At 39.2% G+C, this 26,328-nt stretch overlaps 1 protein-coding gene across 2 annotated transcripts in view; it reads right to left on the bottom strand.

Annotated features, from left to right (window-relative positions):
• Window positions 1-26,328, bottom strand: part of dgkb (diacylglycerol kinase, beta) — a 768,700-nt gene that overhangs the window by 340,722 nt on the left and 401,650 nt on the right. For both annotated transcript variants that reach the window (XM_073054135.1, XM_073054136.1), the window contains 3 exons: window positions 19,974-20,059; window positions 16,624-16,713; window positions 14,324-14,484 (listed from right to left, as the gene is read on the bottom strand). In XM_073054135.1, coding sequence (XP_072910236.1) covers window positions 14,324-14,484; window positions 16,624-16,713; window positions 19,974-20,059 — 337 coding nt within the window. The remainder of the gene's footprint in view (window positions 1-14,323; window positions 14,485-16,623; window positions 16,714-19,973; window positions 20,060-26,328) is intronic.

The raw sequence follows: 26,328 nt of genomic DNA, 5'->3' as shown, positions 1-26,328 counted from the left end.
TGTTATTCAGTATAAATTGCATCAAAAGTCTAAATGGTTGAAACCTGATTCTCTGACTGGAAGCCTGTGACTCATGTGATGCTACAGAGGTCAGTGTTAGGATGAACCTCTGTTATTTATGTAAATGATTTGAATGCGAATGTGCTCAGCATGATTAGCAAGTGTGCTGATGATACTAAATGTGGGGATCTTGTTGACCGAATTGCAAAGAGACCTTGATCAGTTAGGGAGATGGGCTGAGGATAGCAAATGGATTTTAACTTAGATATGTGTGAGATGATGGGGGCGGGGGGTAGGACTTAAACAGAGAATGACAGGGCACTGACTAAAAACAGAGAGCCCTGGGAATACAAGTGCATAGTTTGCTGAAAGTGGCAATGAAAATTGACAGGATGGAGAAGAAGTCATTCAGCATACTGACCTTCGTCAGTCAGGGCATCGAGTTCAGGAGTACCAACGTTATGTTGAAGTTATGTAACTGCGACTAAGGACAACATCCAGTGCACACTCAGCAAAGCTAGAAATGTCTTCAGATCAATGAGCAACATATGGGGATCAACCAGCTACAGTGTCCACACCAAGGTGAAGCTGTAGCACAGCTGTGTTCTGTCCACACTCTTGTACAGGTCAGAATGCTGGCACGTCAGAGAATGGCCTTGCTAAGCTGTCATCATTCCACACCATGAGACTCCAGAAGATCCACAGATATTTCTGGCTAAGATCTCCAACCATGCCGTGCTCCTTCAGTATCACCATGAAGACATGGCCACAATCATCATTAGCAAGTGTTGGGGATGGATTGAGCATCTGATGAGAAGAAAGGACAACACCATCATCAAGACAGCACTCTATCGAAGCCCTGAGGGGCGGAGGAAAGGCAGGAGATCAAAGACAACTTGGCACTGTACCGTAGAGGCAGAAATGAGGATCCTGAACCACACCTGGAGCACAAGAAGATGGCCAAGGACAGACAGAGATGGAGGACCTTCATTGCTGCCCTAAAGCAGCGTAAGAAGCAGTAACTAACTAACTATACAGGTTGTTGGTGAAACTGCTCTTGGAATATAATTTTGGTCATCAGGTTATAGGAGAAACACTGTCAAGCTGCAGACGGTGCAGAAGAGATTTATGAGGATGTTGCCTGGAATAGCAGGCCCGAGCTACAGGAAGAGATTGGCCATCATGGATTTTTATTCCTTAGAGCATAGAATAAGAGGTGATTTCATAGAAGTTAATAAAATCATGAGGGGTATGGATAAGGTAGCTATAGTCTTTTCACCAGGGTCGGGGAGTCTAAAACTAGAGGGCACAGATAGAAGAGGGGAGAATTTTCAAAGAGATCTGAACGATAAGTTCATTACACAGAAGGAGGTGGGTAGATAGAATAAGCTGCCAGAGGTTGTGGGTACAATTGCAACGTTAAAATGGCATTTGGATACATACATGGAGAGGAGAGCTTTGAGGGTTATAGGCAAATGAACGGAGTAGGGAGGAAGCGGAGGTCAGTATTGATCAGCTGGGCCAAAGGGCCTGTTTCCATGCTGTTTTACACCATGACTGAATCCTCATCTAGTATCCAAGACTCCTTCGAGGAGCAGTGCCTCAGAAAAGCGACTTCCATCACCAAGAACCCCCATCCCCCAGGACGAGCCTCTTCTCAGTGCACCCATCAGGAAGGAGGCACAGAAGCCTAAGGAACATACTCAGATTCAGGAACAGCCTCTTCCCATCTGCCATCCGATTCCTAAATGGACATTGAACCCATAAACACTACCTCACCCTTTTTAAAAAATAACTGTTTTTGCATTACTAATCTTAATTTAACTGTTTAATATACATATACAGAATATACATGCCGCAATTCAGTTTTTTTCTATATTAATCACGTACTGCATTGTACTGCTGCTGCAAAGTTAACAAATTTGATGACATATGCTGATGATATTAAACCTGACATCAATTCTGTAGAAGAATCATGTACACTCCCTTAATCAGTATACAGCATGAATTGCAATACAGTAAAGTATTACAAAGCTACAAAAAACTGAAACAATAAGGTGTGTGTGTGTCTAATATAATGTTAAAACATGCATACAAGTATGAGAAAGGAAAGCAGAATGATTCAATAATTTGAAATGTTTACAAGGGAATTATCAAACAGTTAAGTGCTTAATGTGCTGTTAACAATGATACAAGTGAAAAACAATAAGTAAAGGAATTTTACCTGGTATCATTTTCAGTTTATACAGAGATACATACAATCGGCTGAGTGTGACAATTAAAAATACCTCCAAGATATTCAGACTGTCTCAAATCCTGCTTTCACTGCATCCCAACATTCAACTTGCCATATGCAGTTTACTAACATCCAAAGCAACACACACAAAATGCTGGAGGGACTCAGCAGGTCGGACATCATCTACGGAAATGAATAAACATGATATTCATAATAACCGACTGTTTATTCATTTCTATAGATGCTGCCTGACCTGCTGAGTTCCTCCAGCATTTTATGCGTTGCTTTGGATTTCCATCATCTGCAGATTTTCTCTTATTGTAAACACTACATTTCAAGAATTATGTATATGCTCTTACATTTTTTTTCCTCTTTCTATGTATGTTTCCTTCAGACAGATGAGTTGTGATTAACAAACGCTTACAGTTTGAATGAATAAAGATATTCCCTAAGTTCTCTCTGCTTTTCCCCCTTGTTGGCGATTACTTGCTTGTCTAAATCTCATTGACCTTAACTGTTAGCTATCTTTCTCTGCATGGGTGCTGCCCAACTTCCTGGCAAAATACTACATTTTCTGTTCTTTTTTTCAGTCTCAGATTTCCAGTATTTGCACGTGATCTTTTAGCCACCCCCACCATCCTGTCACCGATCCTGAAATGCTGTGACATAGTTATGGCATTATATAAAAGATTATGAAAATTGAAAAATTATAAATAGCCAGTCTGATAAAGAGTCATTGACAATGAAGCATTAATTCAATTTCATTCACTGACTATCTCTGGCATTTTCTGATTTTTTAAAAAAATTGAAGCCTTTATTTAAGAACCCTGGGCAACATTTCAAAGAAACAAGAATAATTTCCAAATAAAGCAACAGAAGAAATATAATCCATTGTTCCAAATACTGATCTCCAAAGCACTGCACCAGATTTTCTGAAGTGATTTCAAACTGCCCTTTAGATACAGGGCAATAGGCAGATGTTTCACTCTTTTAGGAGCACATGATCCCAAAGAAATCAATATAGGAATACAACCAAGCTACAATAGCCTCATTCAAGCTCAATTGTAGCAAGAGGGCTTTTGGATGAGAAGCATTTCACTGTTAGGTGATGTTTACTTTCTTAGGTATCCGCAGAACATTTGTACAATTGCTGTATTTTCCATTAAATGTTTATGTTGTATATGATGGTAAAGCACTTTTGTATTCAGCATTAACAATACATGCATCATGCAATCTATGAAATAAAATAATGCCATTAAGTGCATATAATAACAAAAGTTATTTATGAGTTCACACTTACTATTTTGCTTTGAGAAATCTAGGGCATGCTCTGACAGATTCAACCCAACAAACCAAAAAAAAAACTCCATTATATCATTCCAATCTTAGCTGGTTTGTGTAATTAGAATGCAGATTTGCAGAATTTCATATTAACAGATTACAAGCCTGGGCCTATATTACAAATTACATTTGTCCCTTAAGGTGAAGAAAGCCCACCTCCAGCCAATCTTCCAAGTGTGCATAGACAGATGCAGCAGGTTTCAAACTTTGCAAATTTATATTCAATGCACCTTATTCCATGTAAACTTTGACTTTGTATTGAATGCTTGATTTACACTTTCATCATGCTAAATTGATGGTGGTAGTTGGAGAAGGGGGGGGGGCGAGTAGATGGAGGACTCTGACATAAAATTATTCAATTATATTCATTGTTCTGGATCAGACAAATTGTATTCATAACTCAAAGCACAGCACTGAAAGTGATGAATGGGGCTTCTTTTTAACTAATGCTGATTAAACAGAAATACAACTGTAGGCGGCCAGGTAAAAGTTTGAACTCTAAAATTAGCTGCACTGTCATTTGTGAATCATTCAAATCCAGCTTGAGAATATTTTTCAGTGGGTGGCCTCCTACTCTCCCCACAGTGACTGAAATACAGGGCTGATTGAAATTAGTTACTTACTATTTGCAGTGGTATTGGGGATTGGTATCAGGAACTTTGGCAGTTGCACATCAAATAGGTTTAGCGCCAACTTGGCAATGAGCCTTTGGCTTCAAGCAACAGATTGTGCTGACCTGCTGCTAACTTAACAGATTTGTATTTGGCTTGCAATGCAAATGGAAATTTCCACCAGGATCAACATGATTCATTTTGCTCCAGATTTCTCCCATTATAGATGACTCTCTGCTTTAAGAATACAGCAAGACCACCAGAGGAATATTGAAAAGAAAGGATACCTGTCTTTAAAGGCATGATGTTATTTTAAGGGAGAAATTTGTTACGACATTCAAAGTAATACAGCAGGCTACTGCATTCTTCTTTGACTGCACAGAGAACCAAAACTGGGGTCAAGAATGGCCTCCCATATTCCTTGTGAAGATATATGTAAATGTCCGCACCATCTGCCACAAGTAGGACTTCCTTGTGACCAAATATTTTAATTCCCATTCCAACACGTTGATCTATGGCCTACTCTTGTGCCAAGATAAGGCCACCTTCAATTTGGAGAAGCAACACCTTATATTCCATTAGGGTACCCTCCAACCTGATGGAATGAATAAGAACTTCTCCTTCTGTTGAAGATATTTTCCTCTTCCCACTTCCTCTATTCCCTGCTCTGAAGTTTAACTTCTCCTCATTTGCCTATTACTTCCTCTGGGTCTCCTCTGCCTTCCCTTTCTCTTCTGGTCCACCATGCTCTCCTATTAGATTCTTTCTTTTCCAGCCCTTGACCCTTCCCACTCACCTTGCTTCACCCATCATCTTCCAGCTAGCCTCTTTTCCCTCTCCCTAGCTTTTTATTCTGGTATCTTTCTCATTCATTCATAATCCTGAGAAAGGGTCTCAGCCCGAAAGATTGACTGTTTACCCTTTTCCATAAATGCTGCATGTCCTGCTGAGTCCCTTCAGCGTTTTGCATGTGTTGCCATGTAAAATTTGTAGTTCACCGACAGGGAAGGGAGACCTTTGGTTCAATAAACCTGTAACAGCCCTTTGTAAGAACTAAATAGCCTATTTTGCCCCATATCGTCAACTGTAAATTAAGCAATAAAAAAACCCCACAAGGTTTTCATTGCATTTGTGCATATGACAATAAACTGGTCTTTGTAACAAATTTGAGATTATTTTTGAAAATCACTGCTTTCAATATAATCCACAGAGCCTGCTTTGTTCCTGTTTCAAATTTGCCTTCTACATCTTCGGTTTGTTCCTTTTTAATTTCTGATAATGCAGTGCAGGTTTATCATGAGCCAACTGCCAATGGTCAATGCGTGAACATTAAATTCACATGCAAGTTAGTTATAAACTAAAAATGCATCAAGTCTTAGAGAAAAAAAAACAAGATCTCCTGCAATAGTTAAGCCTGGCTTGCGCCAAGCTCAATATAATATTCTGGAAATAGTTTACAGTAGATCCATTGCAAATTAATGTTCATTTTCTTAAGAATCAAAACAGCCTGAAATAAATAAATAAACAAACAAACAGAGAACCAATCTCTTGTTGTTTAATGATTCCTAGGCCTCTGTTTCTTGAAGTGAGAATCTAATGGAAGAAGTAGAACTAAGTCACAAGCAATAGCATTTTTATGATTTGATTTATCAATCACAAACTGTTGTGCTGACAAAGCAAACATAAATGTTAGATTACAGATGTAATAGTCTGTAAAACTGTAGATTTACACTGGTCCTGCAGGTGCAGAATTATTTTTCCAGAGTTACTTCGAGTGATCAATGTATTCAGTTGCATAAATTCCCAGAGACTACTTGAGATCGAAAGAACAATGACTAAACCAAACCAAGTGTTTTAAGTCCAAAATGTAACCTATGCCATTATCAAAAGAAGTTTTAAGTTTAATAAATATCATTTACAGACTAAAATAAAAAGTCAACAGCAACTTTCAAAGAATCAGGTTGATTATCACTGATATATATTGTGAATATGTCACGAAGCATTGTGAAGTAAGTAGTCCTCCTCTCTGTTTCTGAGGTAAAGAAATTTGGCAAACAAACAGGGTGTTAGTATTAGGAGGAATGTGCTTCAATGTGGTGAGATGCTCCTTCAAGATGAAACTACTCAACATTCTGAAAAGCCTATATTGAGGTCTAGGTGCCACTCGTAGCAGAGCAGACAGTGGTGGCCCAGTGATAATCAGGTTACGCTGGGTTGAAAGTTGGAGCTGTCAAGGAGAAAGCTTGTACAACTGCAAGAGAGGTGGAGGTGGAGCTCATATTAGGCCAAAGAACTTGATCAATGTAACTACAAAGACGGGATGGAGATGTTGGTCAGAATACAACAAAGCAATTAGCATTTGGGAATTAGCCTTGGTGAGAGGGTCTGAGAAGGAGCATAGCCACAGCATAAGAGAGGACATCTAGCTGATCACTGGAGACTGAACGCGGCTCAGAATGTGAACGAAGGAGAGTAGGATGTGGAGGTGGGGGAATGGGGGTAGATTGAGAGCAGCAATTTGAATTGCAGTTTTGTTTTCAGCTGTATCTGTAACTTATGCCCATAGCAAACCTTTACAACTAGGTATTTAATGCTGGGCATGCAACTATTTTGCAGTTTTGCTTATAGCAATTTTAAAGTGGGAGATTTGCAATAATTCAGTTCCTTGTATATACGTCATAGATTCATAAAGGCTGGGATTAGGTCCTACACACCACTGATTTTGTGTTATCCATCAAGCATTTATTTATATTCACCCTATACTGTACCCATTTGCTGGCTTCTCATGAGGAAAAACAGTGCAGTTAATCTATTTTTCAATACCAAAAGACAGACTCAGTCCAGCATCCTACACAAACTCAGCAGTTGCTATTTGTCTCTAATCAGAGGTATCGATGACAATGAAAGAACAATAAGTAGATCACTTAATCCTGCTGGGTAGACATCCAGTTAAGTCTCAATACCCCGCTTCATCAGAAAGGCAATTATGACTGTTATACTTATATTATCAGAGTGAAAGGCACTTCATCCCAAAAGAAGTGTAGCTAATGTATCACAAGACTTCAGTAAACCCACGCTAGAATCAGCAACAGAAGGAAGTTAACTCATTCTGTGCTTGAATATCACTTAGTTAAACAGACACTGCTAGGAAGTCATTAAATTCTGATGGAATAACACAATATATTGTAAGCTCTACTTTGAAATCAGCCTGAGTGCACAAAGATCAGTGGTTGGTTGATTTTCAACTTAGGAAATGATCCTGAAGCAGAAGCTGATGTCTAATAACAATACTGCAGCCATGGAGAAATTTATAGGTTACACACTCACAGTGTGAAATAGTTTCTCTCTAATTTCAGCTTCCTCACTATCATTGCTCTTCCATAGTAAATAGGAATTGCACAGTATCAGAAGAAAAAACCCATTTGTTGCATTAATGTTGCAGAGTCATACAACCTGGAAAATGGCCTTTTGATGTATCAACCATATGTGCCAACATCAATCATCTATCTTCCGATCAAGACGGCACCAGCGAAAAATGCTTCCTCAGATGACATCTTCCTGCTAAAGAATCTTGCGCTTTCCCAGTCTATATCATGAATAAACTCTTCTCCGGTACAGGTACAGTTATTGATGATGTTTCAATGACAAACTCCGCCATCTTCCTCAGGGACGAAGATAGCAGAGTTTGTCATCGAAACATCATCAACTCCTGTACCTGGCTGGAAGCCCGAGAAGAGTTTATTCATCTTCCAGATAGTCCACAAAACTATCTATTTCACTGTTACATCTTCTTTTTCTTTTAAATGTGTTTCTGGTACTGTTAGAGCCTGTAATTTAGCTTGTAGATTGATTGAGTGATCTAGCGCTTTGCTATCTCTGAGAAAATTCCAGGAGGAGAGCAACCTCAAGGTGAAGAAGCTTAGAGACTGGGTGCAAGCCCACGATTACTCCACTTCTTGCTGAATAAAGCATCAAGGAAGAGTGAAACATCAAGGCGAATGCCAAGAGCCAGCGAGTGTTCAGCACCGACTACCTGCCTCTTGCTTGCTGCTCCCGAGGGAAGGTGTCTGTGTGTGACGGATTCCTTGCTCGCTGCTCCTGAAGGAAGCTGTTTATGTGTGATGGATCTCTCAATCACTGCTGCTGAGGGAAAGTGTTTGTGTGTGATGGGTCTCAAACTCACTGTTCCAGAGGGATGACCTTTTTGCTCAAGTGGTCCCTCTCTTCGATGCTGTCACCGAAGTTCTGTGATTTATGGATTGGACTGTGGACTCCAGTTCAAATTCAGTTCAAAAATGTGGACTCTGTAGTTCAAATTGGACTCTTTCAGTTTCATGTTTTTATATTCTCTGTTTTCGCCCATTCTTCTTATTGCTGCTTGGCGCTATTTGTTAGGTTTATTTGAGTAGGGAGGTTGGGTTTTCGGGTTTAATGTTCTTGCCGTTTGCATGATTTGTTTTGTTGTATGTGGGGGAGGAGGGGTGGTTTGAAGTTCTAGTTGCCATTGGCGCAATTTCCCCCCCCCCCCCCCACTCGGGGGGGGGAGTGGTTGGTGATCATGTTGCCATTTTGAGAGATTTGGTTCTTTTCTGTGAATGGGAGGGCTGATGTTTTTCTTTAAATGGTTTTCATGGTTTTCTTGTTCTGTGGCTATCTGGAGAAGACGTACCTCAGAGTTGTATACTGCATACATTCTTTGATAATAAATGTACCTTTGAACTCTAGCCTACACTCAACCCTTGTTTTCATAGCACATTCCTGTCCCAACACTCTACCACTCATTTACCAACTTAGTCAATTAGCCAACCAATTCATACGTCACTGGGAAATGTGACAAAACCTGAGCACCCCAAGATGCCTCAAAAAGTCAGGGGGAGTACATGCAAACTCCAGAGGCCGGTTGGCCGGAATAAACCCAGGTTAGCAGCTCTACGACCAACATCACTGCATGATACAGTTGCTGTGATTATCAGAAATAGAAATTCTGCTGAAATATGAACTAAGTGAGTGCTGTGTACTTTGAAGATACGTTTGAATGTTTATGGTAGGTTTGGATGAGAAATAGAGAGTGTGAAGTAGGGAAGCTGAACATTGAGCACACAAATGAACACCAGTTCCCAGCAAGGTGATGCTCTGAAAACCCTATGACAAGCTCAAGTGGAAAAGCTGAACCAGGAGTGTCAGATCTCAGACAAGCTCCACACCCTGGTAGATGATGTGGTGTCAGTTGCCCCAGATGAAGCAGTAAGTTCTCACATCCAAAGGAAAGTCTGCAACATAGAGATATTGGACCCATCTTTTGTGAAGCACTCCCTGTTAAGAACTGTTCTTTTACGCCAGTCCTTCTGTCTTTCACTAAAGTTTGCTTTGTCATTCATGCTGTTTCACGCTCACTGCACAGTTGCAACTGTAAAGTCAAGCACATGTTGCCCACTGACTAATACCATTGCAATGCGGCAGCACATATGGGGATGGAGTGCCCTAAAATTGCTCATCTAGAGAAGTGTCAGTTGCATCTTGCAATTCATTTCCAGCTTCAAATCAATTATAAAACACAAATTAAGTCCAAACTTACGTCAGAATTTTTAGACCATAAACCCTTGCAAGAATTTTCAACATGCTTTACTGTACACAAAATCAAAACTCATCTTCAATTAAGACACAAGGAAATTCAATTTCTATTCTGGACTGAAAACAGAATCCTCAAACGATCCTTCTTTTCTGGGTTAGGTGCCTCCGAGATAAACTAATCCAGCACTTGTTGAAATCACTAACCAGATGGTGGCACTATGGCTGAATCTTGAATCTGTTGGCTAAAGGATGCCACAATAAATTCTGTCCTTCAGTAAGATGAAAGTCAAAGCAATTCCATACATTGGGAGCTGCTGTGCCATTTTTCCAAAAGGGGAAACAATTCTGCCTGAATTGCACAGAGCCTCTCTAGCATACTTTGATTCAATGTTAGTCACAGAAGGATTAATAAATGGCAATGTTACATAAGGAGATGTTAGAAACTGCAAACTCCTTCATGAATATAGGTACCTTCCTGTATTTAAAAAAAAACTTAAATGAGTCTTCACCTCCTGTGTGAAAACACTCACGGATAGAAATGTATCCTCAGTTATTGGAGGTTAATGAGTTGGGTTGTGCTGTGCCAAGCCCACTGTCTGGAATTGTTTGCCACGGTGTCTATATGAGCAGGGCTGGATATGGAGGGTTGATCTTACTGCCTCCACTTTGGATCAAAGAAAATGATTGAGAGAGACAATTACTTAAAAAAAATCACAGAAATGCTAAAATATAACACTGTAAATAATCTTACAATCTGTCAATTAAAAAACTAATAAAATAAGTGAAGTCTCCAACCCCTGCATAAGACCTGACAAATATCAAAAAAATTCAGAGATAAAAACAAAGTGCTGCAAACACTCAACATCTGTGGAAAGTGCAATAAATGGACTGACAAAAGGTATTAGACCTGAACTGTTAACTCTGTTACTCCTTCTACAGATACTGCCTGACCTGCTGAGAGTTTGCAGTAACTTCTGTTCTTATTGCACACATTCTGTGTGGCACAGAGGAATCCCAGCAATACAGGCCACCACTGGATCCCACAAGCGGGTAACCAGCACAGCATTTTAACACATGCAGCCACGCATGGAAGGCCGAGTCTGAAACCGTCAACCCCCAGCAATAAATTTTGTCCTGGCGGGTAAAAACACAGCTTACTCTAGGAATTCATTTTCAACGAAGAAACTAAACTTCATTCATGATCTGCATTATATATGCTTTAAAATGTATGTATATTGATGTAAACAGTGCAGAACAGATTTCTGTTTTTTTTATATAGATAATGTGGGTTGGGTAAGGCTGGATTAGAAAATCAGAAGACAAAATACTCAGACTGCCAAAACTCAAATAAAATCTGGTAAGATGATCAAGCAGAGGACAGATGGGGTGGCACAGTGGCGTAGTGGTTAGCACAACGCTTTACAGTACCAGCAATCTGGGTTCAATTCCCACTGCTGCCTGTATGGGGTTTGCACATTCTCCCTGTGACCATGTGGGTTTCCTCCAGGTGCTTCGGTTCCCTCCCAGAGTCCAGAAACAGACCGGTCAGTAGGTTAATTTGTCATTGTAAATTGTCCCGTGATTAGGCTGGAGTTAAATCGGAGGTTGCTGGGCGCTGTGTCTCAAAGGGCCAGAAGGGCCCTTTATAGTGAAAATATTCCTGTTGTGCCTTAGATATGAGATGCCTTGAATTACTTGAAAGTAGCATTGTAAAAATGCCCCACACATCTGTTCATTAATGTGAATGATTTTTACTTTGCGATTATTCACTGAATTATTCAAAGTTTTGTCAGTTTTGGATGGCGGCAGCATTGCAAGGAGCCAAGAGGAACATAAATGCTGTGACGATATGAACAGTGGAATCATTCCTTGCTAATAGAACTGATGCAAACTGAATTATAAAGTCAGTCATACAGCAAGGCAACAAGCCATTCAGCCCATCTAGTTCATGCCAACAGTAGGACCCCATTCACCATAGCCCTGAATGCCCAGGTGATTCAACTGCTCATCTGGACACCCCTTAAATCTGATGTCCTAGTGTTCACCAAGTTGCTTTCAACTTAGTGTATATCGAGGATGTCACCCCAACTGGTGAGAAATGTCTGCAAGCTAATTGCCTACCTCAGTAAACACTGGCACATCAAACACTTCAACCTGACCTACCAATATTCACCCTCATCCTAAACCCTGTAAATCTGTTCCACCATTTCTCTGGCTCAGCATTCTAGGTACTCACCACTCTATGATGAGTAAGCCCCACCCCCCAGATCCCTCCAAGTCTCTCGCCCTTTACTCCAAGTACAAAAGAACACTGTTTTCCTGTTTCATAATTATTACTGAAAAAGTCTTTATGCACAATCTCCGAATGCACGTACACTTTGACGAGACTGGCAGGTTGATAACAATCCATTACAAGTTATAATGTGTGCAACATATTCCTGTCATTAATTTATTATCTAAATCTGAGGGCTGATTATTAATGTCAAAAAATGCCCACAATTATTTTATTCAATTGCTACTTCAAACACAAGTAATGCAGTATTTAACAGTAGAGAACAAATATCTCACGCAAGTTAATATAATCATAAAATGACAAGGGTTTAGTAAGATGTGACAATTTACTATCCTTCATGTAACAACTCTGGAGAACTTAAACAGAAAAACTTAAGTATAAATATAGATGCAGGACCACTTTTTTAGTTAGACCTGTACACTTACACGTTAATGCAAATATATAATCAGCTAATCATATGGTAACAATTCAATACATAAAAGCATGCAGACATGGTCAAGAGGTTCAGTTGCTATTTAGACCAAACATCAGAATAGGGAAGAAATGTGATCTAATTGACTTTGACCATGGAATAATTGCTGATGCCAGATGGGGTAGTTTGAGTATCTCAGGAACTGTATATCTCTTGGGATTTTCATGCTCTAGAGTTTACAAAGAATAGCACAAAAAGATAATCTAGTGAGTGGAACTCAGTTGGTAAAAATGCCTTGTTAATGAAAGAGGTCAGAGGAGAATAGCCAGACTGGTTCAAACTGACAGGAGTGACAGTAACTCAAATAAGAACTCAGAACATGCAACACTTTGTACCTTAAGTGGATGGACTACAGCAGCAGAAGACCATGAACATACACCCAGTGGCCACTTTATTAGGTAAAGGAGGTAGTAGTCACAGAGTGCATGTTTGCTTTGTTTTTAATTTAGAAAATAAACATACCCTGGTACTTGAATCTCTTGATACTATTACTTCATAACTATATTATGTAAGAATACAAACAAATAGCAGGAGTAAGCTTCAGATCCTTCAAGTTCCCCCCTCCAATACAAAATACCTCTGTAACTCCGTTTTAAAAGACCGACCCCTTATCTTGTAGTTTTGTCCCCTTTTCCAACTTTCCTGACTGGTGAAATTATTCCAGCATTTACCATCAGAAGCCCCTTCTAGATCATAGATGACTGAATAGGGTCTCCTGTCATTCTCGCAACCTCTAAAGGAATACAGGCCAAATCTAGTTAGGCTATTAGGGCAATCCTCACATCTCAGGAATTAGCCTGGTGAATCTCCTTTGGACTGGATCTTATTTCTTTTCCCACAGAAGGGTACCAAAACTGCAAGCATTATCGCAGGTGAAGTTTCACTAAAATGCTAACGAAACTTTCCGATCTTTAAAGTCTAAGACGTTTTCATGAAGAACAAAATGCATCTTGCCGTCACTGCTTGTTTGACCTGCCTGCTAGGTTTTTGTGATTCACACACGAGAACAGTGATATTCCTCTGTACTTCACTTGCAGCTCCTTTCATCTGAATAATAATCTGCCTTTTCAAAAAAAATTTCCTTACCAAAATGAATGATTTCACTCTTGCCCACATTAAATTCCATTTTCTAGTCTTTAGCCTACTCATTTAACCTACCTATATTTTGTCACAGTATCACAGTGTCCTTATCATAACATGCTCTTTCTGCTATTTTTGGATCATTGGCAAAATTGAAAACCCTGCATGCTGTTCCTCCCTCTAAATTACTGTAAATAGTGAACAACTGGGGCCAAGTACTGAACCCTGCAGTTCTCCACTTGTTACCTCCTGCCCTTCTGAAAAAGACCCAGTTATTCCAGCTCTGTTTTTCATGAGGCAGGCAGTTTTTGATCCATTTTGCACACTTCCACTGCACTCTGGTGTTCCAGCCTTCTATGTGGTTCCTTCTCAAAAACCTTTTTAAGAAACCTAAATACACTACAGTATGTCTACAGGTTCCTCTCTATGAACTCTTATTCTTTGAGGATGTAACAGGGAGAGTAAGTTTGCCAAACATTATTTAACCATTCTGACTACGTTTAATTATGTTCAGCTTTTCTAAATTATCTCCTTTTTGGTTACTGGCTTTAACATATTGCAATAATGCACATTAATAAAGGAAATCACATTAGCAATATATGTGGCTGCTATAGTGGAAGTCCTGAAGATTTCAATGAAACAATATGTTCTGAAACCTACAAATAACAATGCCATTATAAAATTATCCACAGGGGTAATAATGTATTTCACGGACTTACCACTCCAATAGAGAAGTAGTTGTTGATAATGTTATAAGGCACGGGGTCTCCCTTTTCTTCTTTGTTATTGGGAATCACCTCAATTTTCCATCTGTCCAGCATGACCACTGTGCAGTTCTCAATGTCTTTGACAATTTTCATCAGACTCTCACCTTCATAACCTTATAAGGTAACAACAAAATAACCAGTCATATTGCTGAAACTGCTTAAGTGTGGCCAAACAACAGGAGTAGTATACAGCATGTGGTTAAAATAAACACATAATAGAACGAAAAGATACATTTAGAAACACTCCCAATGCATTTTTCACTTACTGTCAAACCAGGTATGTTTCTACAGAGCTGTTCAATACACCAGTTAACAAAAATAATGTGAACTAGGTTGTGTGGAATAGTGGAACTTATTCAGCCATTCCTTCACATTAACTCAGACCAGTTCTGGATCCAAACTCTGCTTTCTCTGTATCACTGACCATTCATTGGATTTTGCAGTCAAGTGCGTACAGAAAGAAATGGATAAGAAATTAAAAATCAGATACTGCCAGCCCATGAGTAACCGACCAACCTTCTGGCATGCATTTCCATTCTAGATGCATCCAATCATTACATTCAAAATTATCTCAATTGAGCCACGCTTTAAAAAGAACTAATTATAAAAAAGTGACATGAAAATGCAAAATCATTAGACTAAAGAAATGATGCACTCGATTTGCATAAAATGTTAGTGCAGATCATAGCATGGTGAATAAAGCATCTGTAAACTCTGTCATTACCCAATGAGACTGGCAGTAACATTTAGTTATAGACTGTATGTGGAAGTCCCCAAGTTACCATCAGTGACCCTACCTTTGTAGGCCAACCTGTTGCAACTTTCACCAACATAATCACACTGTTAGCAAATTCATAGACATTCTTTAAGTTTGACACAAAGTGATCCTGCTACAAAATATATTGACAATCCCACACAAACTAAATTCAGTTGTCCTATGTTACGACATTTAACATTCCCCAACAATTAATAAGCACTTTTCTGACTTTAAAAAAAAGAAAACCATATATTAATTCAGTTTCTATCCATATCTATCAGTACATATCTATTTATTTAATGCTGTACACAACATGTAAATGTTAATTAACAATTGCTTCTTGGTGTTCTTTCTGAAAGGTCACCAAGTCACCAACAATATTATAGCGGACACTGGTCAGAATTCCTCTTGAATTTTAACAGAAAGTAAAGGGTGTTTAAGCTGCAAAGACTTTCAGAGGGATCTTCTCATTTTCTAATAGATCTGTGTGGCAGACTTTTATAAGGACAGTGGGAAGCACAACCCTGATGCACCATCAATAACTCACGCTGAGACTTGGGAAGCGAGATATCGGCTTTTATTGACTGGAAGAATAAACAACACTACATCCTGGGGAAAATGAGGGAGAGCAGCAGCCCACAGTCGCCTTTATACAGGGGTCTGTGGGAGGAGCCACAGGAGCAGTCAGACAGGTATATCTAGTTCATCACAAACCCTTTCACTATTGACCAATAATTGTGAGCTATTTTGTAACATGGTGGCTATACCCTGCAGCTCAAGTCACGAATTTTATTTTTTTCCCCACACTTCGAGAACTACCTTGCATCAGAATTCAATTCTGAATACACAGCTTTGTACTCAAACTTTGGAAAACAATTGGTCAAATTTGTATTTTGTGTTTGGAAAATTCTGCTTTGTGTTGACTTTAACTTTGATATATTAAACATGACGCTGCTACTTATTTAGCTACTTCTTTACACGTAAAGGGATACTGCTTCAGATTTGGATAAAAACTGAAACTAGTAACAAAATACCCTCAAATTTGTTCTGGTTTCCAAATTGATTTGTCTATCTCAGGTTTCCAAACAGCATGAGTCAATGCTGAGAACTGACGAATCCTTTGTCTTGCAATTAAAATTCCTTGATGTAATTCAGGATGGTAATTTGACACTGCTTAAATAATGTAATTGACTTAATCAAAAGATTCAAATACTTTTTCTGTATTTACTTATTTTAAGTAACTAAGGTTTACTTTAAATAGTGCTCAAAAGAAATTCTATAGTCCGTTGGTTTCAGGATCTTCACAGAGCTGCAAAAACATTACAACATTTTAACCAACACAAAAGATCATGCAATATTAATTTGTGCCTAAGCTATCCTAACATTGAAATTCTGTCGTCTATTGAGCTCACTTGGCCAATTGTACAATCTAAAAGCCCAAACCAAAAGTTTTAACAATGACTGAAAATAATTCAATGGAAACTTCCGTCCTTACCTCCTCCTGATCTAAGACACCGAGCCAAGTCGTTGCCTGTTCCAAGTGGAAGAACTGCCACCGGAGGATGTTGAGGCAAATTTGCCTTGTCTGTAAGTAAAATAAATAAATATTTTAAAGCTTGTTAAGTAACAATTTTAAATTTTCTGTAAAAATGAACCAAAGAAAGTATTTTGGGATAGATAATGTTCCCCATTTGTTGAGAGTGTCGCATGTACATCTATGCATTACTCAGCTACTGGAAAATGGAACCAGATTAACAAAGGGACTGTCAAAGCAATGTCACTACAATGCACATTTGCTGCCCATGGCAGAACTTTTCCGGATTTAACCTGAATCATGAAATTTTATAGAGTAATATAGCAGAGATATAGACCCTAAAGGCCAATGTCGGTGCCAAAAAGATCCTTCCTCAGCTATTCCTGTTTGCCTACATTTGGCCTTATGGAAACTTTTCCTATCAATGCACCTGGCCAAATTGCTTTTAAGTATTATAATTACACCCATCTCTACCAATTACTCTGTTAGCTCTTTCTATATAACTACCACCTGTGTGTGGAAAATCTCTCCACCAAATCCCTTGAAATATTTTCCCCTCTCAACTTAAGCATTTGCTTCCAGATTTAGTCTCCCCATCCTGGGAAAAAGATTATCACTATCCACCTCATCCATGCCTCAATATCCTTCATGATTTTATTAACCTTGATTAGGGCAACCTTCAGCCTAAAGGAAGATTAAGAGGGAATCCGAGGAAAAATAGTCCTCGTCTCCCCACAGCCCTATCCTGCATTACTTCACACTTGCTTAAATTCCATTGGCCATTCCTTTACCTTTTTCATTGATCAAGATCCTATTGTAATCTTAGAAAACCTTTTGTCACAATCCACCACATTGGTGTCATCCACAAACTTACGAATCATGCTACTTACATTATCATCTAAATTGTTAATATACGGTATATCACAAACTACAAGGAACACAGCACTAATCCCCGCGGACACCATTGGTCACAGGCTGATAACCTTAAAAACAATTCTTGACTATGACACTCCTCCTTTCACCTCCAATCCAATTTTGTATCTGATTAGCTACCTCAACCTGGATTCCCTGTGATCTCACTTTCAGGAGCAGCCTACAATGAGGGACTTGGTCAAAATCCTTGTTAGGGTCCATATAGATAACTTCTGCTATCAACACAACCTTCTTTGTCATCTTTTCAGAAAACCCAATGAAATTCGTGAGGCTTGATTCCCCTTACACAAATCCATGCTGACTATCCGCATCAACCCTTGCCTTTCCAAATGCCGATAGCACAAACATCAGACACAGCATTTACTATGTTGAGGATTCCCCCCCCCCCATTTGAAAGTGGCATTGAAATATTAATTTTGATTTGATTCAGCACTGGGATATTACTGTTGGCAGAAAAGAGTAACAGTCAACCACAACTATGTTTAATCTGTCTTCTCAGCTGCATGCTTATGATGGCAGATTTCATCCAATTAAAAAGGTTTTCCAGTCTAACAAATGGGCAGAAAGAGAAGGGGGTAAAATTCAGTGCAATAAATACACCAAAATACTCTGTGAATGAAAAACACTAAATAGACTTTCATAAAATAATTAAGTTTTTCAAACAAAAACAACTGAATAATGAAATGAAGACTCCTGACTTGATCACTACAGTGTTTAAATTTTAAAAAAATCAGGCTGGAATGTGATGAGATAGGATTCATGCTGTCAATTAACTTCTTATACTTAATCTAATCTTGCGTAATAAAATATTTTAGCTGTTAATATTTTTTAATTGTAGTGCTTCAGGGTCAGAGCTTTCCACTCAATGACCTAGTGCTGCAAAAGGTTAAGTATTGTGAAAGATGATGTTATCCCCACAATATTTCACCCAAGATTTCAGAGGTATGTATTGAAATGGTTGAACTGCAACTGCTCTTGAGTACACCCTGTACAGAAGCATAAGTGAAAAGGACTGGCACATTCTTGGACTGTGGTCTCGGACTTTCCTCAAACTTCACGTTAGCAGCACCCAAAATGGGCAGAGGTTTGAGTAACACAGATGATACCAAGACTGTCCATGGACGTATTTAGACTATGGGAATTGTCAAGATCACATACACAAAAAAAAAATCATCTAGGCAGTAACATACTGTATTGTATAGGTCTGAGATCAAAAAGGACCTTTCAATTTTACTTTGGGGATTTTAGTCAAATGGAGTCATTTCTCATTAGAGCTTCATATGCGAAAGTGAGTCAAAGTGACTTTAATCAGTTATTGCCCATTGCCTACAAATAGGCATCTCTAGCAGGGATAACTGGACAGCTATTGTGGCTGGATAGCTGTTAAGCTAATTATGCTATCCCATGCACAGGGACACTGAAGCCAATTTTAATTCCCTTGCTGTGACATCAGATAAGATTTGTTTAATTGGCACAGGCCATGATCAAACCTGGGTCCTATTTAGTTGACATGGCTCAGTTACTCTTTGAGAAAACTGCCCAATTAGTTAGAAGAATTAATCAGTTCTACACAATTGTGTATGCATGAATTCACAAATACACATGGTTGCATTGATAATTTTTATGTTGCAGAGCATCTGGCCCTTTCTGTGTTGGGGATGTGAATGAATTCCGGCTGCCTTGCTTGTGACTGAATGGATTATTACTGTGTTGGAAAATTCTTATTTGTTTCAATGTTTTACTTGCATCATCACCAAGACAACCTGGAGCAGTGTATTTAATATTTATAGCATGGAAGCATTACAACTCAATAAGAGAGTTTTTGCTTTTGATGGAGCATTCTTTAACCAGATCATTTGTTTCCCAGCCTCCAATAAATATTCATACTCTTAAGTAAAATGTTTAAAATCAAATGAAGGGAACAAAAAGTGCATATTTAAATGGCAAACTTGTGAGATATTGAGTGGAAAGTTGTTGGTAGTGAAACTGAAATGTGCATTGGGGCGTGGCAGTGGAAAGGGAGCAAGTGAAATTATAAACTATGCACCAATGGAAAATGGTGAATGTCCAAGAGTACAAAAAACATAAGAGCATTGCTCCACTATTGAATAAACTGTTTTGTTTTATCTGAATGTTTGGAGCTCCTTCAAAAAGAATTACAGCTTATTTTCACTATTTGAAATTTACTATATCCCAAATTAATCCTTTTTTTTCCAAAAGCAGTGGAAGAACTGACCATGTGAGAGTCTTCATGGAGAATCAGTTCACTAGATAGCTGCAAGCTTGCCTTGATCTTTGGTGTTTTCAGTTTTATTTCAGGTTTCCAATTGCGGGTACAGTTCTGGGGCTTACAGTAACTCAGTAACTCACAACCTTACCTATGCAATCGAGGATCCATCCTACTGTTCCATCTCCACCACAAGCCAGAAGTCTAAAGTCAGGAACATCTCTGAAAAAATTTAACCTAAATGAAAAAAAAACAGATTGTAACAAGTCTATCCTTAACGAAAAAAATGCAGCTGCTGGAAAGGGGAAAACACTCCGTATGCCGAGAATTTTCTGCTTAATTTCCAGCTTTTAACTGAATGTTTCCTTCATAATGAGATGTTCAGTAATTTCCACAATAGGACTAACACTAAAAGATTTATTACTAAGAGTCTCAATTACAAAATTGTTTAGCCTTTCTTACACTCAGTGGCCATTTTATTAGATACACCTGCACACATGCTCGTTAATACAAATATCAAATCAGCCAATCACGTGGCAACAACTCAATGCATAAAAGAATGGCAGAGATGGTCAAGAGATTCAGTTGTTGTTTAGCCCAAACATTTAGAATTGGGAAGAAATGTGATCTAAGTGAGCTTCATCATGGAATGAATGTTGGTGCCAGACAAGGTGGTTTCAATACCTCAGAATCTGCTGATCTCCTGGGATTTTCATGCACAACTGTCTCTAGTGTTTATAGAGAATGTTGCACAAAGCAAAGGACATCCCGTGAGAGGCAGTTCTGACAGCAAAAAACTTGATAATAAGAGGGATCAGAGGAGAAAGGCCAAACTGGTAAAAGCTGACAGGAAGGAGTCAGTAACTCAAATAACCATGCATTACAACAGCGGTGGGAAGAAGAGCATCTCTGAGCCTACAACATGTCAAACAACAATAAATATCACCAATATAGACATGCCTCGGTATCATCCATGATGAAGATGGCAGTTTGTGTCACCAAAACGTCAGTTATAATTGATACCTGTACCCGGTTGGAAGCCTGAGAAGAATTTATTTGTCGTATACACTGGGAAAGCAGTAGATCTTTTTTCACAATAACGCTTATCCCAAATACTGATTCTAAAACTATAAATATTAGTGCTATAGTAAATTCCCATCAATCCTCGAGTTGAGAGAATCCTACTATGGTCCCTCACAAGTCATATTCCTTATCCTGGCAAATATATGAGGAAGAATGCAAATCCACATTTCTACTGTGGTCAGTAAGGTTTTGACTTATGGTTTTGAATTCAGTAGCTCTCTGCAGAACCCTTTAAATACATTTTGCCTTCCAATAGATGCTTAAAAAAAACATTATACACTTTTACACATTTCAATGGCTAGGCCTATAGAACTATGCATTCCCTAATGTATTATCCTTAGCCTCCTTTAGAAGCTCATAATTTAAATCATCATTCCATTTCATAATAGAATTTTCCTAAAAAGAGTTAGATGACGGATGATTTAGCATTAGAATATTCAGTCTCTAGCTCTCCTATAATTTAGTTATCAAAAACTTTCTCTTTTTATTTTAGTTATAAGTTTACCACAGAAATAATAAAGTGAATAAAATAAAGTGCATTTTACATTAAATTTGTACTTTATCTTCAAATGCAAATGTCTTTAAACTGTCGTTTCCAGAGAAAGAGTTTTTTTAATTTTAATATATTGCATCCCCCATTCAATTGTGAATAGCTGTACTTTAAACTTTTGACATTGAAGCACGATTCATATATCAAAGTTTAGCATTTTGATGTAGTTAACAGCTGAATCAATTCTGAGTGATATCCTGATTTTGCTGAGAGAAAAAATGGTCTATCAAAATTTAGCATTTTCTTTAATACAAGATCTCAGATAATTTGAAATCTTGCAGTTTCCATGTGGGATTATAATTTAATACTGATGATGGAAAGTGGCAGCACGATTGAAATATAGTACAGCATCAGTAGAATTCAAACAGAATCAAATAGCTTTGTAAATCATAATTTCAGTTTTGTATAATGAATAGTTTCTCTTGCTACAGCCAATGGCAGTATTTGATCAGCTATCAACTATAAAATGCCTTTATAAGCAATAACCTGCATTTACACAACATCTTTAAACATAGCAAAAAATTCCAAGGCACTTTACAGAAACATTTTCAAACAAATACTTCTTTTGAACAGAGAAACCCCAATCCCCTATCTAGAACTATGAACAATCAAGACTTGATGTCTACTGGTAAGTCTCCAGCGAGTTTCAAACATCTTGTTTCAAAGTTATAATTTGCAGTTGGAGACTTGCTGCAAGTTGGAACTGTAGAGGGAAAGCTGCCAACTGAATTTCATGGCACTCAGGGAATGGGTAACATCGTTGCCAACTGCCACACAGCTCCACTGTTAGGAGTGTTGAAATATTTAAATACAAGATCCTCACTCCTGACTTCAGCCAACCTCCTGCTGTTAATTTAAAACTATAATATTCCATTTAAATGGCAATTCCTCCGCTGAACCTAAAACTTAAATTGACGCTCATGCAGCTCCTCTATCTTCTGAACAGCCATCATCTCCATACATCAAATCTTGAGTGATAAATTGCTAGTTAGAACAAATGACTAGTCAGAACTGTGGTTTGTTCCAACCGGTTCAAATTAGTGCCGTTTTGCTATACTTGTTCCATCTGGTGCTACAAACTCATTACATTTTATTTTTATCCCAATTTTTTTATGAAGTTATGAAATGTGAACTGCAGTCAGAAAAGTCTATACTGCAAAGAACAAAACTTTAAAAATTGGCTTTTCCATACATCATACCAAAAAATAATAATAAAACAAAAACATCTCAGATGGTCTGCTTAGAGCTCAGCAGAATTACCACCTGGTCTACTTTATTAAAGAGCCCTTACAGACACAGCATACAAGGAACCTTGAATAAATATAACCTGAGGAGAAAATATTTGCATTTTTTAAAAATCGATTGCCTTTTCAAAGCAGGAGACTTTGAAGAAGTGCCTCAAGGAGAACAATTTTACATCCATTAGAAATAATGGAATTCCCAGTTTCTGGAATAAGGTGATTCTAGGAGTCATGGTCAAGGGAAATTTGAATCTTCAGCAGGTGTGATACATGTTTTTGCCTGATACACCTGCCTAACATTTCAATGGGCAAGTCAAACAAAACTGCATGAATAGTGTGTAAACAATGAAAATTTACACCCTGCAGAAAAAAATATGCGGAGACCATAGAATTTGCAGAAGCTATAGCTAAAATGGGCAGACATACAATAACAGTTCCAAAAAAGTATGCACAGATTCAGTGCTGATCTACCTTAGGTTCTGCTTCAGATTTTCGATTTTGTGTTTTATATTCTGCGTTTTTCGCTTGTGTTTTTGTTGACTTTTGCACATTTTTTTGTGTGTGGGGAGGGGGTTTGATATTTTTTTTTGAATGAGTTCCATGGTTTTCTTTGGTTTATGGCTGTCTGTGGCAAAGGGATGACTCGAGGTTGTATGCTTCATACATACCTTGATAATAAATGCACTTTAAATCTTTGAATGATAACACAAGTAAAGGCATTAGAGCTGAAGGAAGATGAAATTAGTAAATGGATAAATCTTTACACATTTAAAATAACGTAAAGACCTCAGAATGATTGTCAAGAATCAAAACTTCAGGGAGAGTTTCAAGGTACGGGGAGATTATGACAAAGTTCAATTACACCCCCAAATTAAACCTACAGTCAAAATAATTTGCCTACAATTGTATCACAACCAATTAATCTTCAGACCACTGCACTGATTATATTAATCAAGCTGGGCCTTATTTTTAGTCCTTATGAAATCGGCTGGACCATGTGAAGGTTTCAAAGACAGATCATCCATTTCAATATATGAATACTGGGTCAGTTAGTTGACACCAGCTGCATGAGGTTTTGGGCTGGGAGAGGGAGGCAGAGAAACAGGACACTTACCTAAGAAACACGGGCATAACTTAGAACTGAAAACAGGCATGGTGTTTCAGAAGAATCAGAATCAGGTTTATTATCACTGACTTACAGTACCTATAAAAAGTATACAACCCCCCCTCCCCTTTTTTTTCTTTCTCTCTCTGCCCATCACTTTGCCATCTCCGTCTGGTGCTCCCCTCCTCCTTTCTTTCTCCCTTGGCCTCCCGTCCCATGATCCTTTCCCTTCTCCAGCTCTGTATCCCTTTTGCCAATCACCTTTCCAGCTCTTAGCTTCACCCAACCCCCTCCGGTCTTCTCCTATCATTTTGCATTTTCCCCTCCCCCTCCTACTTTCAAATCTCTTACTATCTTTCCTTTCAGTTAGTCCTGACGAAGGGTCTCGGCCCGAAACGTCGACAGCGCTTCTCCCTATAGATGCTGCCTGGCCTGCTGTGTTCCACCAGCATTTTGTGTGTATTGCTTGAATTTCCAGCATCTGCAGATTTCCTTGTGTTTGCCTTTTATATTCAACCCCTTGGAAGTTCTCATATTTCATTGTTTTAAAACATTGAATCACAGTGGATTTAATTTGGCTTTTTTTGACACTGATCAAAAGAGGCTATTTCATATCAAAGTGAAAATACATCTCTACAAAAGTTATCTAAATTAATTACAGATCTACTACACAAAATAATTAATTGCATAAGTATTCACCCCCTTTAATATGACACACCAAATCATCAATGGTGCAGCCAATTGGTTTTAGAAATCACATAATTACCGGTAGTTAAATAGTGCTCTGTTTTTGCAGTCAAGGTGTTTCAATTGATTCGGGTAAAAATACATCTGTATCTGGAAAGTCTAACTGCTGATGAGTCAGTATCCTGTTAAAAAATACACCACAAAGACAAAAGAACACTTGAAGCAATTCCCTGAAAAGATTTTTGAAAAGACAAGTCAGGAGATAGATACAAAGAAATTTCCAAGTCACTAAATATCACTTGGAGTACAATGAAGTCACGATCAAGAAATGGAAAGAATATGGCACAGCTGTAAATCTGCCCAGAGTAGCCCATCCTCAAAAACTGAGTGACTGTGCAAGAATTGGGACTTGTGTGAGAGTTTATGACATCTCTGTAGGAGTTACAAGCTTCAGTGGCTGAGATGGGAGAGACTGCGCATCTCCCTGGGATGAGAGACTCCCTGAACATCCCAACCCCCCTCTCCCTCCTGAGACCTCCCACTCTTTACCCTCCTCTGACCCCAGCCCCAACCTTTGCTATGTCTTCACCATCCCCTCTGACCTTCCCCTCTCTGAGGCAGAGCGTTCTGTGCTTAGGAAAGACTCACTTTTGTCCCCCTCCGTCCACACCTCAGTGAGTTCCGTGGCCGGCATGACACTGAACTCTTCTTCTGTCGCTTACGTCTCTGAGCCTACTACTTTAACAAGGATTCCCCTCCCCCTATTGATGACCCCTTCTCCCGTCTTCAACCCTCCTCCTCCTCCTGGACACCCCCACCAGGCCTTCTACCTGCACTCGATCTTTTCATCTCCAACTGTCGCCGAGAAATCAACGGTCTCAACTTCACCACTCCTCTCTCCTGTTCCAACCTCACTCCCTCCGAACACACTGCCCTCCACTCTCTCTGCACTAATCCTAACCTCACCATCAAACCCACAGACAAAGGTGGTGCCGTAGTGGTCTGGTGGACTGACCTCTACCTCAGTGAGGCCAAACGGCAGCTCTCTGACACCTCCTCTTACTTACCCCTGGAACAGGACCCCACCAAAAAACATCAAACCATTGTCTCCCGTACCATCACTGCCCTTATCAACTCTGGAGACCTTCCATCCTCAGCCAAAAAACTCATAATTCCCACACCCCGCACTGCTCGATTTTACCTCCTCCCAAGATCCACAAGCCTGACTGTCCTGGTAGGCCTATAGTTTCGGCCTGCTCCTGTCCCACCGAACTTGTATCTGCCTACCTCGACTCCATTTTGTCACCCATAGTTCAGTCCCTCCCTACCTACATCCGGGATACATCTCATGCCCTCCACCTCTTCAATAATTTCCAGTTCCCGGGTCCCGACCGCTTCATTTTCACAATGTATGTCCAATCCTTATACACTTCAATTCCCCATCCAGAAGGCCTCAAATCCCTCCACTACTTTCTGGACAATAGACCTCACCAGTTCCCCAACACCACCACACTCCTCAGGTTGGCAGAACTGGTACTCACACTTAATAACTTCTCTTTCGGCTCTTCCCACTTTCTCCAGACCAAGGGTGTAGCTATGGGCACTCGCATGGGCCCCAGCTATGCCTGCCTCTTCATGGGTTATATGGAACAGTCTATGCTCCAAACCTATACTGGTACTGCTTCCCAACTTTTCCTTCGATACATTGATGACTACATTGGTGCTGCTTCCTGCACCCATGCTGAGCTCGTCAATTTCATTGACTTTGCCTCTAACTTTCACCCAGCCCTCAAATTCACTTGGTCCATCTCGGACACTTCTCTCCCCTTTCTCGATCTCT

Source organism: Hemitrygon akajei, chromosome 8, assembly GCF_048418815.1.
Source record: "Hemitrygon akajei chromosome 8, sHemAka1.3, whole genome shotgun sequence".
NCBI classification, from domain to species: Eukaryota; Metazoa; Chordata; class Chondrichthyes; order Myliobatiformes; family Dasyatidae; genus Hemitrygon; species Hemitrygon akajei.
Note: the sequence above shows the minus strand (reverse complement) of the source record. Positions and strands in the feature narration are given on the sequence as shown.